This window comes from Vombatus ursinus, unplaced genomic scaffold (assembly GCF_900497805.2).
Source record: "Vombatus ursinus unplaced genomic scaffold, bare-nosed wombat genome assembly UNPS02014852.1, whole genome shotgun sequence".
Taxonomy (NCBI): Eukaryota; Metazoa; Chordata; class Mammalia; order Diprotodontia; family Vombatidae; genus Vombatus; species Vombatus ursinus.
In genome coordinates this window covers 5,518,290-5,536,447 of record NW_020954630.1, presented here as the reverse complement: position 1 = coordinate 5,536,447, position 18,158 = coordinate 5,518,290, and the positions used below count along the sequence as shown (strand labels likewise).

The 18,158-nt window shown below is 36.3% G+C and overlaps 1 protein-coding gene across 1 annotated transcript in view; it reads right to left on the bottom strand.

Moving 5' to 3' along the window:
* Window positions 1-18,158, bottom strand: part of DPP6 (dipeptidyl peptidase like 6) — a 989,665-nt gene that overhangs the window by 421,775 nt on the left and 549,732 nt on the right. The window contains exon 4 of the mRNA XM_027841049.1: window positions 5,369-5,463. Within this exon, the coding sequence (XP_027696850.1) occupies window positions 5,369-5,463 (95 nt within the window). The remainder of the gene's footprint in view (window positions 1-5,368; window positions 5,464-18,158) is intronic.

Genomic DNA, 18,158 nt, shown 5'->3' with positions numbered 1-18,158 from the left:
CATTTAAAACCAATTTTAATCTGGCCCCAGCCTGTCTTTCTAGGCATATAATTTCTCTTTTATGCATCCCATATTTTAGCAAAACTGGCCTCTTTGTTCCCTTCCCAGCATTGCGTCTTGGCTTAAGCTGCCCCCTTTACCTCTAATACGCTCCTCCTCCTCATCTCCATCTTACTGAAACCCTGGCTTCCTTCAAAGTTTAGCTCAGGGGCCAGTGTACTAACTCCTACCCGAGGCATATCCTGGTACCCCTACTTATTAGTGGTATCCCCTGGGGAAATCACTTTGCTTGCATTTAGTACATATTGTGTATTTATTTATTGTTAATGTTGGCCCCCTTTCAAAGAATGTAAGTTCTTTGAGGTCAGATACTATTGTCTTTGTCTTCATAGCCAACGCATTTAGCATAGCGCTTGACTCATAGTAGGTACTTTCTAACTCTTTCATTTGCTTTAGAAGAAGCTGAGGCCTAGGGAAGTGAAGCGACTTGCCCAGTGCAATAGTGCCAGTTACTGGAGAAGAAATAAAGAAATCCAAGGTTTTCATTTCCTGATTCCAAGTATTGTGCTCAGAGGACTCTGTGTATTTCTGCATGGCTCTGCCTTAAGGGCTTTTCTAAAAAAGGGACAATGAATTAAACCTGTGAATCAAAACATTTTAGCGGTGGGGAGATTCAAGGGAAAAGGACACACACAGATTTAGCACAAGTATTTTATTTGCATTATATCAGTCTCTTTATTTTAAAGGGCTTTACTGTGGGTATGGCCTAGGATCCATATTGACATACAAGTTGATCTAATTGTCTCTTCATACTGGTAGGAGATCATGGAGGATGGTGAAATTATTGGTTTAGCCCAGATAAAAACGGAGCATTTTCTGTATCTTGATGTCTTTGGGTCCAATTGGGATATTTACGATGAGCTGCATGTTTCCAATGATGATGGAGCTCAAGTGATACTGAAGTTGTTTTCATTTAGAGCTAGAGTGGGGACAGACTTGTGGTTTCACAAGTGTAGGAGAGCTCTCAGTGAGGAAATTCTCTTGACTAATGTAGCTTCAACAGCTCATCTGTAGCTTACAACCCTACAGGATTGCCTGGCCCCTTAAAAGGGTAAGTGGCTTTCTTGAGAGGTCAAACATTTAATATGAGTCAGAGGCAGGAATTCAACTCTGGTCTTCCTGATCCCAAGGCTGACCTTGTATGCAATATGCCACAATATCTCTCTGGTTATCAAAAATATTATATAAAATAGAAGGTAGAGTAGTAATACAGTGAGAGCAAAAGATAACAGATGAAGGGCCACACATACTACCTTAGTACCCACAGAACATTTTAAAGACCTAGAGTCAAACCAACAGCACAACAGATAGTTCTTCTAGAGAATTTAAGAAAGATGACCAAGAATCCCACAGAATAAGAAGGTGTGGCTGGATAGTGAGTTTGCCATTGAAGGGAGGATCTACATTGATGAGATCACTGACCTGTTAATGTATAATGACCACAAAACTCTCTTCTACTCTTTCCTCATCATGGTGTGGAAATGGCCCTGAGTTCTTGAAGGTTATACCACTAGAGTACAAAGTCTAGCAGTTCCCACAAAACTGGAAAGGCTTTGATGACTGGCATTCATGTAGTATTTTAAGGTATGTAATGCACTTTACATATTCACAACAATCCTATGTCTTAGGTGTTATTATTATCCTCATTTTGTAGATGAGGAAATAGTGAGAGAGGTTAAATGACTTGCCTGGAATCACACAACTGGTTATTGTTGTTGTGTGTCCTTTGTTCTCAAAGATGACCATGACATCAGGAGGGTTATGCCATGACATGCAAATGAATTGGATTTTAGTGAGGGAGGGCTATGCAAAATCACCAGCCTCACTTTTTCCTCTGGAGCCATCTGGGTCCAGTGGCAATAGATAGATCAGATCAGGATGACTGGAGATAGCCCTGGATGCAGTGGGAGACCTTGGTCTTTTTAAGCTACAGTCTCTAACCTGTCTCAGTTTGATGGAGGCAGCATCCATTCAGTGATTAAGGCTAGGTAAGAAATGAGGCAGAGAATAGCCTCTTTACTTAGTTAAAAAAAATCAGTGGGGATGGGGGAAGACCCTTAGGGTTTCTGACCAAAACAGAAACAATTGCTATTTACATTCACTCTGAGAAAATCAGGGCCCAGTCAATGACCAAGGGGCTTGGCCTGGGACCTACTATTGGCCTATCAATGAGAGCCAGAGTGATTTAGTTTTAAAGTGTGTCCTTAAGAAAAAAATATCATTTCTACTTTCAAATCATTTTCATGTTATAGTATTGACCTAGCTTAATAAAATGTATAACATTTTTGTATGGTCAATTTGAAAAGGCAGTAGAGTATAATGAAAGAGTCTTGGACATGGAATCAGAAGCCCTGGGCTCAAATGTAGGTTCTTACTCATACTAACTGTTGACTTCTCTCAGCTTCAGAACTTTCAGCTATCAAAAATTTCTGCAACCTACCTCACAGAGATGTTTCAAGGAAAGTACTTAGTAAACCTTTAAATATTATATAAATGTGAGTTGCTACCACCACCACCACCACCATCACCACAACCACTAATATTACTATTTCTTAGGTAAGAGGCACTGATGGGAAGTCTCCCTCAGCCATGTCTTCAACAACCCCAAAGGGCTCTACATTTCAAAAGAAGAGAAATTTTGACCAAGAACCCAAAACTTATGCCAAGGTCATAATGCAAAAGTTCTGATACCATTCATGAAATGGGGATAACTGAATTACACCCCACCTCTACTCCCAACTATGAGAGTTCCCAAATTTTGATCATCATATAACAATAGACTGATCAATCTATTTAGTGCCATCCCTCAATAAATTACTAAATTACTATGTGTACATACACATATATATGTATGAATGTATATGTATATATGAAGTTTTCACTTATCTGTGTTCACCCCAAAAGAATGGAGGCTCTTTGAGGGAAGGGGCTGTTTCATTTTTTCGTTTGTGTCTTGTGGGTGTAGACACTTAAATGTCTGTAATGAATACCAGCACTTTTCTTTTTGCAAACTGTAAATATCACAAAAAATGCAGAGATATTCATTTGAGGGAGCTCATAGTTCCCCTTTAATTCATCAAGTGGCAAGTAATATATGTGGGGTAGCTTGGGACATACTTTGACAACTCCTACTGATCATTTGTTATCTCTCACCCATGTGGATCCTTCCTTCAGTTGTGCAAATCACAAGTCATCCACACTCTCTCATCCTGCATGACTCTTGTCTCTATCCTCCAATAAGTTCACCAGAGGGAGTGCATCCAACATGCTGGGGGTGAGGAGGAGACTTCCTCTGAGGCCCATGAAGGTTAAATGACTTCAGCTCAAGAGACTAACAGCACACATAGACTCGAAATCAAGGATTTTGAGATATTCTAGACAATTATTCAAGTCATAAACTACAAGTTCTCTCCTTCCTTATCACGGAGGCCACTAATTAAGCCATTTGAATGTATGCCAGGGACAAAATTAAAATAAGCACCAGAAGGATCATTATTAACAAGGTGCCTTAAAAAGGAGGAAAAACTTACATGATATGGAATGTGTGAATCATTTAGGGAAATAAGAATCTCTTTTCTTTACCAAAGATGGTGTGTGAAGTTGCCCTATTACTTGGTTGAAACGACTTCAGATAAAATACATGATCTGTCATGGGCTATTGATCTTAGAAAGAGAAGGCAGTTCATATTCCAGTATTTCATTACTAAGTGTAGTTGTATGTACAGCAACCTGCTTTTACTAACCTGACACCTTGCCAGGAAATATTGATAACATTCTGATGTTAAAATCTAGTCACCCTTGGCAACAGTTTCTGTTCGTTTCTGCCTTTCAATTAATATTAGAAAACCTTTTCTGCACCTGGGATATCTGGAAATGTGTTGAATTAGTTTCTTCCAGGTTCTGCCTTAAGTGTTTTGTGTTTTTTTTTTTTTAATGCAGAAACAGATATGCATTCATTCTTATAGGGCCTCATTTAGTAAACTAAGACTATTGCACTAAATAAAACATTGCAAAACATAAAAGAGTTAGCATGTCTTACTCATAACCAGGAAGTAGCCTTTCTACAAGGAAGACTAAGTTCTATCCCTAAGTCTAATCTGTCTCTTAAAAGAAAATTATATTTTTTGATAAATGAATGCTAAGTGAATTTACTTTGCTACAAAAGAAAATTAAATTTAAAGGAAAATTAAGCAATTTCTTTAAGGCAAGAGAAGTAAAATCCCAATTTCCTAGAAGAACCAGTGAATTAAATTGCATGGAAATAAAATTATCCTTTGTACTCACTGGAGTGTGTGTTGTACTGAAAAAAGAATGGGACCGGGAATCAGGAGACCTGGGTTCTAGTCCTAATTTTTACAAGGCATAGAGATGTCAGGTAGTCAAAAGTAAATCATCTAATCTTCCTGCACCTGCATTTATTCACCTGTAAAATGAGAAGGCTGACCTAGATGACCTCTCTGGCCTTTTCCAAGTTGAAAATTCCAAAATTCTACATTTCTGACCCATGTCAATTTCAAAATGGTACTAGTTCCAATTCAGAACTTTTGGTTCTGGTCTGACTTAGATTATTTGATTTTGTATAGAAAAGTATTATATTTCACTGTTGGTCTACTTTGTACTCTTTCCCCAGATAATTTGTCAACCAAATGGTCTTTTCTTTTAAAAATAAAATAAACCCCAGGGGCTTAATTCTTATCCCATTGAACACATAAAAAAGGAAAGGGAACTTTCCTTTTAATTGCTTAGGAAGTTATAAGCCATCATTTAAATAACAAATCATGACTTTATGTTAAAAAAGATTTAATACAATATTTCAAAGTTTTAGAAAAGATTGAACTTTTCCAGATTTCCAAGATGTGATTCTTTTACTGAATTAAGACCTGTTTGATTACCATCATTAGAATAACTAGATTTGAACTCAGTTAATATCTACCATGCTGTACATGTAGAGATGAATTTTCTGAAAGAAACTGGGTAAGATCTCTTGGAGTATTACATATGCATTACTGCAATTGTTCTGTAAATGTGTAAAAGCCATAGGACTTTATCTTTCAATTATATATGATATGCAACACTTGTTTCCAATACCTGCAGAGAATTTTCTGTACAATGAAAGAAAGTGAGATTTCACTTATTAAATTAGAGGAGGTTCAATTTCACATTCTCCTCAGTGGCTTAGCCTGTGGTATTACAAGTTTATTGCTCCTGCCTAGTTATAGAGAGAGTTGAAATCTGAAGTCATTTTCTGCTTTATTGACCTGAAGGAGGAAAAACTAAAATTATTCCGGTCATTAAAGAAAGTACTTACAATTTTTTTGCTTTCTATTAATACAGTAGAATTATTTGTCTCAACATTCTGCAACATCACAGTTCCTTTCTGTTCTCTGTAGATGAATTCTTTATCTGTAAAAGAAAAAAGGAAGAATGTGAGACATCAAGCAACTCACTCAGCTTTTGATCAGAATGTTGGATGCTTTTGTAGGATGAACTGAATATTTCTGAAAAAACAATCCTCTTTTCATCAAAGACCTTTTAAACAATGAGCATTGGAGTTTCTCTTGATATAAGCCCATTTGACCCTAAACCAGATTCTTCATTACCACTTTAGACAATATTACCTGAAAACACACACATATATAAACACATTTTCATGAATGGTGCATGCAACGTCAGCACTAGGAGAGTTGCTACCTTTCAATATTAGGGCAGGGCAGATGGTAGGGTTTTCAGATTTACTATACTTCAAATCAGGAAGTACACTCTATGGAATACATACTAACACAAAAGAACTCATGTTATATCACTCTTCTTACCTCAAGTAATATTAGGCTGTTTTACCACCATCTTGTGACTCACACACTGCACCATTCATAGTATTGGACCTATACACAATAAAGACAAGCTCAAAGCAGCCCTCTAGAATAGTAGTCTCTAAATTTTTTGACTGTACATCCCTGACAGTATAACTTTTTTAATATGTATGCCTCAGATAAGTAAGTTTACTTATTTAAGAATTAATAATAAAAGTGAGCATTTATGTAGCACTTTAAGGTTATTATTTAAGGAAACTGAGGCTGAGAGAGGTTCAGTGACCTGTCCAAGGTTACACAGCAAGTAAATGTCTTGAGGCAGAATTAGAATTCAGGTCTTCCTGATTCCAAATCTAGCACTCTATCTACTATGCCAACATAATTATTTATGAATTACATCTATATACTCCTCTACTAATAGTTGTATACATTATAAAATTATAGAAAAATAGACATATTAAATAAAGGATGAGAAAATGATGAAATAATATTTAATCCTACAGTCAATAGGGAGCCACTGGAGTAGTGCAACAACATGGAAAGCAGGCACTTGGGAGAGAAATTTTCCAGCAAGTTTCTTTGGTAAAAACCTCATTTCTTAAATACAGAGGGAACTGATCACATGACCGAAAAGGAAGATGATCAATGCTGGAGGTAATGTAGAAAAATAGGGACACTAAATGCACTAGCAGTGAAATTGTTAACTTGTCCAACCTTATGTGAACCAAAAATGTGTACAGCAGCTCTCTTTGTGGTGGCAAAGAACTGGAATTTAAGGGAATGCCCATCATTTGGGGAATGACTGATCAAATTGTGATGTGGAGGAATGATTAGAGTGGGGAGATACTTGAGGAATGGTGACCAATTAGGGTGCTATTTCAAGAGTCCAAGAAAAAGGTGAAAGGACCTTCAAGTACAAAATATTCTAAGTTGCTAGTGATTAGAAAAATGCAATTTAAACCAATCTCATACTTATAAGAGTAGCAAACATGACTGAAAAGGAAAAAAATGTTGGAGGTGAAGTGGAAAAAATAGGGACAAAAATGGACTGTTGGAATTGTGAATTGGTCCATCTATTCTGTGGAACAATTCAGAACTATGCCCAAAGGGCTATAAAACTGTGCATACCCTTTGACCCTTCAATACCACTACTGGGTTTATATCCCAAAGATAGGGAAAACGGAAAAGGGAAAAGGACCTATTGGTGCCAAAATACATATAGCAGCTCTTTTTATGGTGGTAAAGAATTGGAAATTGAGGGGATGTACATTAATTAGGGAATGGCTGATTAAGTTGTGGTGTGGAATAATAATTAGGGTGGGGTGACACTTGAGGAAGGGGGATGAATTAGGGGCCTACTGCAAGAGTCCAAGAGACAGGTGAGGAAGGCATGAATAACACGGATGGTTATATGAGTACAGCGAGGGGGAAAGATACAAGAGACGTTTAGGTAGAAATGAGAAGATTTGCCAAAGTAAATGAATATTTGTCTTAAGTGACAAATGTAGAGGGTGACACAAAGGTTTTGAACCTGAGTGACTGGGAAGATAATGGTGTCATGATAGAAATAGGGTAGTCTGAAAGAGAAGTGAGTTTGTTAGGGAAAGATAATAAGATCTGCAATGCAGATTGCAATTCATTCCATGCTTTTTCATCCTCTGTGATTCACTCTGTTCCTCTGCAAATGTAAAGGGGAAGAGGATTCTTATTCAGCACCCACTTCCCTAGAACATAAAGCCAATCCTGCATGGGGAAAATAACATAGCCACAAAATGATATGGAGGGTGGGCGGTGGCTAGTTTTGGCACCTGCATACCTCCTAGTGCAACAAAGATCCAGGTCATGGTTAGATTATAACAATCCTGAGAGGCTCAAAGCCAGTGGGGAAGAGAAGTTGGAAGCTTGCACGGTCACTGTGAGGCCAGCAAATGGATAGAGTTGGAATGGGGATTTGGGAGGGGTAAAAATAGGTGAAGGCAGAGGTGGTCTCATGAATGGCTACTGTGGGAGAATGGGATGTAATCCTTCTTCCCACCCTACAATTGCTTGATCACACATTCAATAAGGGAAGAAATTCTATAAATTGCTTGGTGGGGGAGTAGAGCAAGCTTTGTTCCTTGCAATGAGCTACCATGTGTCTATGAGCACATGGCACTCCAGTTTCTTTTGTGTTTGCCTTCCCTCATCTTAGATGAATAAATTCCTGGAGAGAGAATTGACCAGGTTTGAACCTTGTGAATTCTGAAAGGTCGTAAGAATTATCTGAGGTAACAGAGGAAACAGGAGCTGGTATCAGAATCTATCAGAAGCACTAGCAGTGACTAACAATGGAAGAAGCACCTGCAGAAGGCTATAGAAAGCCTGAAGACAGCAGGGACTTCAGGGATCATGACCTCCTGAGATGAATAGAAGGGTCAGCTTATGGAAAGGTAAGGATCCTTGGAGCCTAGCAAAGAGATACATCAAAGGAAGACTTCATGAAGATTCCACGAAGGGAAAAAAAACAAAGCAAAAAAAAAAACACAACTTCTAGGTTAAGGAAGCAGGAGGTACTCCGTGGGCTCACATGCATGCTTTCTACACAAATGTTTCACAACCATTTTATATTTGAACCCCACTTTCCTCAGGTAACTTGTGGATGATATAAGGGAAGAGTATGCCTCCACCTCCAGTTTGTGGGGGCGGGGGAACCATTTTATAGCTACTCTGTTCGCTATACCCTGTCAAAAAACCCTTTCCTAAAAGATAATAGAATTCTAGGAACTGACTGATAATAGGAAATAGATTACATAGGGGCTCAGGAGCTATAGTATTAGAAACCTCAGACCCTCAGGATAATCATTAGCATCTTGAGGACAGTCATAAGTCAGCTGACCTCTGGGGAATCCAACCGTTTAGTGTGAGCGGTTGTTGGGACAGACAGACACACCAGAGGAGGTGCTACTCTCATGATAAATGTATAAATCTCTAAAACTCTTAGGCTAAATATAATCCTGGTCAATTTTTTTAAAGTGAAGACACGCTTCTATAAATTTTCTGTAAGTTGTGAAATCACTAGAGATAAGAGAAGGACAATTAGTGTCCTCTATGCTCTTGTTTCTTACTTGGCAAAACAGTAGAAAGCAGTACATAGAACATATGAGAAGAGTCTGTTGTGACAGTAATTCAACCTGGGGATACAGACAGGCTTAAGACTTACCGGAAGATTCTGATCTATTGTCTGGGGACCCCAGTCTTAAGAATAATCACACTGACCTACATGTCCTCAGTTATTTTTGTGTCCCACAAAAGAGCGGCATATATTTAAGGCTTCTTTGATGTCAGTGTGCTAATTCTTCTGTCTACTAGCATCAGGAATGGTAAATTACATCTGACTACATAATACAAATTGTAAAGGGTAAACATACGGTTATAGTGTAGTGGAAAGAAGACTTCATCGGAAGTCAGCAGAGCTGGGATCAAATAGTAATTTTACCACAGAGATATTGGTTTGGTCTTAGGCAAGTTATTTAATTCAGCCTTCTTTGTTTCAATTATAAGAGATAATGTGGAATAGCGGGAAAAAAACACATTGGACTTAAAATAAAGAAGAACTAGGGATTCAGATCTTTCCTCTGATACTTATCAATTGATCTTTCTGAGCCTGTTTCCTTTTTCATAAAATGGGAACAACAATAGTATGTACCTTATACATGTTCTGAGGATTAAATGAGGTAACATATGTGAAATGCCTGTCAATCTTAAAATATATCATAAATGTATATTATGTATGCAAATTATTTTATGCATATTGTAATGTGTATAATATTTAAGAGCATAATATTATGACAAGGAACGATAATACCTTTTATACCCATTTTATGGTGTTTTTGTATTAGAAGAGATAGTGTGTATATAAAGCATTTTGTAAATCAAAAACTACTATAAAACATCAGTTACTATTTTTGTTCTATCATGTTACATGTTTGTATTTTAATTATATGCATATGTATCATCACTATAATCCCTAGAAGACTATAAATTCCATGAAGATATGTGTTATGTATTTTTTGACTTAGTATCTCTAACTTAGAGTTTAGGATAGTCTTCTACAGACAGTGGTTCTTCCGCAGATAGTAGATACAGATCATTCTTCTACAGACAATGCTTAATGAATGGCCAGTGCAATTTAACAACTACTAAGTACAAGACATTGTGCTGGGCCCTAGGAAGACACTGATATTTCAAAAGATCTCATCCTTGTGGATTATCCAAATTGTGTAGATCACCACTTGCTTCCATCTTCTCATTCTGTGTTTCTCTTCATATTCATAACCTATTTCTATCATTTACTGTTGTTTGTAAAGCACTTAGCACAGTGCCCAGCACAAAGTAAGCACTTCACAAATGCTTGTTACCTCCTTCCTCTGATCCATTGTCTAAGCCTTTAAACATTCTACAGGTACCGATAGGGCACACAGATACATGCCTGTTATCCCTAACTCTTTCTGCACGATGGACCCACCTTCTTTTTCTCATTACTTTATTTAAAGAGTTTTCCTCGGTCACTTATTGGGCAGCTTTATTCATTAGTAACAGGATACAGCTTATTGATGTTGACCACATGTCCCTCTACTGTACTTTGAGTGAACTGCAATTCTGATTCTCTGGAGACTGAGGTATTTGGTGAGGGAGCCACTGTATAATATCACCTGAAGAATCATGGTGTTAAAAAGATGTTCCCCCATGAAGACACTAGAGTCATTAAAAGCACTGCCTAAAGACCTATTTGTACTATATGCTGCACTTTCTTCCTCCTTTTCAGCTCTGGCTTCTGTTTCTTGTCCATCTGCAATACCTACCCAAGATACATGTACTGGTGGATCAAATTAATGAAATGTCCCTAAAACTGTATATAACAGCTTGAAGAACACATTCTTCACATCCATTTGATTTTTTTCTATCTAGATAGTTAGGCTGAAGTAATTTTGGTGATTATCAATCTCATTTTGTGAACTCTGCAGTGTTTCAGGGCTTGATTCAATAACAATATTATTGAGCATCCAGAGCAATGGTACCCAAAGTGGGGGTGAAGGGTGGGAGATAGCAGCAGAATGATGTCAAAGAGGCTGTGGCTTGACTCCAAGGGTCATAAGATCAACCACTCACAGAATGGAATGCTGGCTTGTATCTCGTCACGCCCACCCCACAGATAATATGTTGCTTATATCCAGCAAAACCACACCATCCTCTTCAACTGCTCATCCTACCACCATTGGCTTTCCATGGCTGCACCAAGCAGGGACCCCTCAGGGCATTTAAAATCTAATTCAATTCAGGAACTCATAGTAGGTACTCAGAAAAAAATCTCTACACCACTCCCCCCAGGCAGATCCAAACCTTGCATTTCCCTATCCCTTCATGGTTACAACAGATGTCTCCTAATTGTATTTCTGTATTCCTAAATAGTGGCCAGTGAGTAATTTCCACTCTCCACTCCCACCACTCATATTTCTCATTTTCCAGTGGGAAAGAATGAGGAGCAAAAGATGAACAAATATGAACTGTTTCAATTATATTGTCTCTTGACCCAAATTCACCTTTATTCCTATCTTTCCTGTTTCCAATGAAGGCACCTCCTAGGTCTTCAACCTTTTCACTATTCTTGTGATGGTCCATTCAACAGAAATTGCCCTCTTCAAAGTTACCAGAAGGAGAACACAAAACACATATCAACTAACTGCTTGTGTGGGCTAAAGGAGAGAGAAGACTCAAACAAGACTCCAAAGTGAAGAAGATAATTAGTTCTACTTTGAACATGGTTAATTTCAGATGTTGATGGATTTATATAGATTTATATACACAAACATATGTATATATACATGTAACATATATACATATATACATCAATATATACATACATACACAAACATATCATCCTCAATATAAAAAAAAATCACTAAGAGAGATAATTTAGAAAGAAAAGAGGGTCCAAAGCAGAATTTTGAGGGATACCTATACTTGTGGGGCAGAAGATGGATGATTATACAGTAAAGGAGACTCAAAAGGAATAGTAAGATGGGGGCAGGCATAAGAACAATGAGGAGCACATTGTCACTGAAACCACTGGAAGAGATATTTGGGGATATAGGGGAAGCATTACTGTCATAAGCTATAGAGAAGTCCTAGTAAATAAGAACTCAAAAATGGCTGTTCAATTTTATAGTTAGGAGAACTGTCTCACTGGGGCATGGAGAAGAGGAGGAAAGGGAATAAGCATTTATATAGTGCCTACAACATGTCAGACACTGTGCTAAGAGCTTTTTACAAACATTATATTATTTGATTTTCACAAGAACTCTGGAAGGTAAGGTGCTATTATGACCCCATTTTACAGTTGAACAAACTGAGGCAGGGGTTAAATGACTTTTTGAGAGTCACACAGTATCTGAGGCTGCATTTGAACTGAGGTTTTCCTGACTCTAGGTCTAGTACTTTATCTACTGCATCACTTAGCTGCCTTGAGGACACTGTTCACTGACTCCTACCTCCTACCAAATGATATATGTTATTTCCACATTCTTTTCAAAGAAAAGACTCTAGTAGGAAAATTGCATTTTTTTGTGTGTGTGTTTTTGTTACTCCCTCAAAAAATGTGATGTATGAGCCAATTTTAGATAGGATCAATGGTTCTCGGTTCTTTCAGTGAACATACGTTTCAGGAAATTAAATAGAAATATGATAGTCTCAAAAATCTAAGTACCATTACAATGCATGAAATTACAGCAGATGGTACTTATGGACTGTTTAGCTTGTCCAAAACTAATGTCCAAATTAAACCTTCAGAAGTCACAACAATTGTACTGTGTATCTATTTGTGACAGATAGATTGATGTTGTGACATCTAACAGGCTTAGCTGTAGGGTTGTGCTAATCTCTCATTGTTAAATAAAAGCTGTGCATGCCCGTAGCTTTTTCAAGTATAATACTTTTATTTTGATGATGGAATTACTGCAAAGAAATCCTATCAGATTATGAACATATTTTCATTTCTGAAATACATAGTGCATATAACTAATAAAGTGAGTATATTTGACTTTTCCACAAGGGTCATACCTCTTTAATTTCAACTAATGTCTAATTTAAAACAGTATTCCTTCTCTTATATTTTTCCATATTCTTTTTTTTTTGGATTCAAACAGAAGCAATGTCTATTCATTTAATTTTAGATGAGAAATATTTCCTATGGCATACAACAAATTATGTTTACTTTGGAAAAAAAGAAAGAACTAGTCCAGGTGCCAAGCTGATAAAAAATATAAAATAAGACTCTCCAGTTATGTCCCTAAATGAAATATAGTAATATACATTGTCTCTTTATTTTTTTTTGTCACTTGGCTTTCATGGCAATCTGTGACTCTGGAGGATCTTTGAAGGTTTAGGTTGCAGAATGATGCTGTTGACAATTTTATCATATTGCTCTAGGTAGCCCAGGGCTATACATATAAATTCTGAGACACTGTACTGCCAGATTGGAATCCAGGAATTGGGAGTTATGCAAAGAATGGTTCCATGGCCATATCCCCACTTGGTTGTTTTATGATCACTTTCTACTCCACAATTAGGGAGAAAAGCTATGGACTCCAGTGGTCTCTCCTTTATGTGTCTCAAATCCAAAACATTAAGTTGATGTCTTGAGAGGAACTGACCTCTGGTTGGAAATCATAAGAAGAAAGTAGGGTGAATTGGGAAGCTAGTGGGTGATACCAGGACATTTGGGTATGGCCAAAGCAAACTTGATTTTTCAAACTAATGATTCTTAGAATCCAATGGTAGGGCTGAAATATATATTATTGTGATTTACAAGAAGTTTAAAATGTCTATCACTAGACAGACAAAATTCAATGATCTTATGCTATAGATGCCAAATGGAAAAAAAAATCAAATATCTCAAGGGATAGGAGACAGACCTGTAAAATTTTGATCTCTGGTGAATTATTTAAGCTTAAAAGGTATAATAATGACAGCTACTGATGACAACTGTAATTATAGATGACAGTTTTTAATGAGCAAGTCTATAAAATACTTGACCAACCCTACTGAGTGGTCATAGAAGAACCAATATATGACAATGCTCAATTTCATAGCCCCTCAAGAATCCTAGATTCTTAAGTATCTAAGAGTTCCAGAAATGTTGAGCAAAAACAGTAGGTACAACTATCTAATTCTGAAAGGCCTCCCTAGTATTAATATCTAGGGAGAGGTAAACAGGCTTCTGATTTTAAAACCATCTTGAAAAAATGCTTTTTCTTCTTTTTTAATCAAAGGAGTCAGCATATAACATAAAACAATCCAAATAAGAATTGTAGACACCCACCCTCCAAATCACATGAAGGGAGCAAATTGACAAATAGAATTGATAATGAAGTGAAAGAGAAGGTAAATAAAATGATCTGGAAACGACAAATAATTTCTTCCAGAGATATCCATTTTATATAAAGTGAGGAGAGGTAAACAAACAAACAAACATGGGATCTTAAGGAAAGAAAATGATGAGGAAGAAAACAAAACTCAAAAGGTAACCGATTAATTGAGGATCATTTATTAAGTACCTCCTATGCTCCAGGCACTGTGGTAGGCACTGAGGAGACAAAGACATAAAAAAGATAGAAAGTAAACTTTCTGAAGGTAATGTTTACTGGTAACCTAACCAATCAAAGAAATTAACAAACATTTATTAAGGATCTACTATGTGTAGGGGAAATGTAGGGGAAAGAAAAAGATCTACTTGGCAACATCTCAGATGTCCAGGCATTTAGAATCTAGTCAGAAATATTACACATATGACAATAATAACTACAATCTAAGGCCAAATGGCTGAACAAGTTGTGGTGCATGGTTGTGATGGAATACTACTGTGCTACAAGAAATGATTAGGTCAATGATCTTTAAGGCATGGAAAGACTTGCACAAAATGATGAGCAAAGTGAACAGAACCAAGAGAACATTGTGTATAGTAACAGCAATGTTGTTTTAATAACAACTTTGAATGACTAAGTCATTTTGACTATTATAAATACGCAAATTAAAAATAAAGAAGATATGAAGAAAGATGCTATCTGCATTCAGAAAAAGAACTGATAAATATAAGTACGTATAGAATAATTTTACACACATGCACACACACAATTTGTGTCTAATGGTAGCCATCAGGGGAGGGGTATAGGGAAGAGAAGAAAAAAAATGAAATTCAGATAATATCTATGTTGTATATTTAGAGGAATAGTAAGTTGTACATGGTAGATGTTCAGTTTCATATGCAATCATCTCTTTTATTGTACTGTGTTATGGAAATGCTTGTTTTGTTCCACGGATTGAAAATAAAATAAATTTTTTAAAAAAGAAAAAATCTAAGGTCTAGCCTATAAATAGTATGTACAAGGCATAAGTACCATAAGAGTGCTTCAGCAAGTATAGATGAGGAAGAAATCCTTTCACACTGGCATGGTCAGGAGAGCTTCACAGAAGAAATAAGACTTGATGTGGGCCTTGAATTTCAAAAGGTGGGGATAGAGGGTACTTTGAGAGGGAGGAATGACATAAGCAGACACATATAACTTTAGTTAAGAGCTAGGGCATATGGAAGAGATGACATAAAATTAGATTCACACATCCTAAAGAAACCAATGGTTCCTGAAAATGGAAATAATTCAGTGCTTGTCAGAAAAAGAGATGATAAAGATCATGGAAGTATCACAGGGCAGTGTAATCTCAGAATTTACCCTTAAGAGTCTAACATAATGCCAGAAATATTTTAGAAGCTATTCCCCTATTACTGTCCAGTATGTCCTAGGGACCATTTCTAAGGAATCATCCCAGGAGAAATAAAAGTCTAGTTAAAAGTGGGGTGAGGGGAATAAATTATTTTTTGTCACAGGGACTATTCCACTAGTGTCATGCTACTCTTTCCTCTAAACTCCAACAGTGCAAATTATCTCCGCCACTCAATCAGCAGAAGTAAATGTGGTTAGGAGAAATACAGTAGACTTGGACGGAATCAGAAGAAATGGGATTAAATCCTAGTTCTGCCATTTAATAATTGTATGACCTTAAGTAAGTCAATTAGCATCCCTAAAGACTAAGCTTCCTCATCTGTAAAAATCCTACTTTACAGATGTATAGAGTTATTAGGAAGCTCAAATGAGATATTGTATACAAAGCATTTTGTAAATCAGAAAGAGCTACATAAACATAAACCATCATTACTAGCATATAATGGATTGGATATTAATTAGTTAGAGCATGTGTTTGTGTATGTCTTTGTCTATTTGTCTTATTTCTCCAATTAAATGGATTAGAATTCTTTGTATCACCATAGCAAATAGTATCTTGTATATGGTAGGTGTTCAATAAAAATTTGTTGCGGCTGATCTCTATCTACGACATGAAAGTTGCATTTGTTCACCAAATCAGATTGTAATATTTAGTCAACAAGTCCAAATACATTTATTAAGCTCCTAATATATGGTAGGCACCAAGCCTTGGAGATCATCTGGTCTAACCTCTTCATCTATAATTAAGAAAATAGGAACTCAAGGAGGGGAAAGTGACTTTTCTTAGGTCACAGTGATAGTTAAAGCTAGAATTTGAACCTAGATCCTTTAACTCCCATGGGACAACCTAAAAAAGAACTTTCTTCAGTGTCTCTTCCTTTTCCATCCCTGGAAATAATCATATGCTTATCAGAAATGAAAAAAGCTGAAATGAACAAATGAAAAAGAAATGAAGAAAAGTACAAATTTACCCAATTATATGCCAAAAAGTGACAACCTAAATGAAATGGATGAATATTTATGAAAACATAAAATGCCCAGGTTAACAAGACAAGAAAAAGAGAACTTAAATAATCTAATCCCAGAAAAAGAAGTTGAATAAGTCATAAATGTGTTCCCAAAGAAAAAAACCCAGGACAAGACTAATTTACAAGTAAATTCTATCAAACATTCAAATAATGATTACTACCAGTACTACATAAACTGAAAAAAAAAATAAGAAAAGATGTGCTACTAAATTCCTCCTATAACACAGATATGGTCTTGATGCTTAAACCAAGGAGGGTCCAAGCAGATAAAAAAAAAGACAGATCATTTTCCCTAATGAATATTGATGCAAATACAACAGATTGAATGTAGAAACAGATATGAAAATCTAGCTACCTTCTATTAAGTTAAATTTTAAAGAGATTTGAAAAAAATGTGTTAAATAATACCATTCTCCTCACTAAATTTTGTTTTAGAAAATCACTATTTTTCAAAAAGTGTATTACTTATGTTAATATGCAATGACAATTACTGTTACTTACATGAATTAATTAATATACAATTTAAAATTTTGCCAGTTCTAATACCTAATTCCGTAAATATAAAAAGACATAACCTATATAAATAAAAGCCATCTGGGCTTCTCAATCATTTTTTTTTTTGATGAGGCAATTGGGGTTAAGTGACTTGCCCAGAGTCACGCAGCTAGTGTCAAGTGTCTGGTCTGAGGCTGGATTTGAACTCAGGTCCTACTGACTCTAGGCCCAGTGCTTCACCCACTGTGCCACTTAGCTGCTCCTCTCAATCATTTTTAAGAGTGTAAAGGGAGACCAAAAAAAGTATAAGAATTGCAGAACTAAACAGTTAACTGAAACAATTGATAACTTCATCGAAGTTTCAGGACATAAAACAAATTCACATAAATCATCAATATTTCAGTATGTTACTCCTAAAATGTAGCAGGAAGAGAAAGGGAAATTCTGTCAAAAAATAACCATAGGATGTGTAAAATACTTGGGAGTCTACTTGCTGAGTTACACACACACAGGAAATATATGAATAAGACTATAAAACAGTGTTTACAAATAAAGACAGATCTAAATAACTGGAGATATATTGCTTATGGGTAGGTTAAGTCAATATAAGAAAAATGACAATACTATATAAATTCATTTCCTTTTTGGGGCCACAGCAATTGAACTACCAAAGGATTGCTTTGTAGAGCTAGAGAAAAATAATACAATTCATCTGGAGGAACAAAAGATTCAAAATCTCAAGGAAAATAATGAAATTAAGAGTGGGGAGAAGAGGAATCTTGCAATACCAGATTTTGAACTATACTACAAAGCAATAATCATCAAAATGATTTGGTTCTAGCAAAGAAATATTGAGGTTGATCAGTAAAACAGATTAGGTCCAGACATACAGAAACAAATGGACATAGTTTACTAATGTTTGATAAATACATGCATTCTAGCTACTTAAGGCA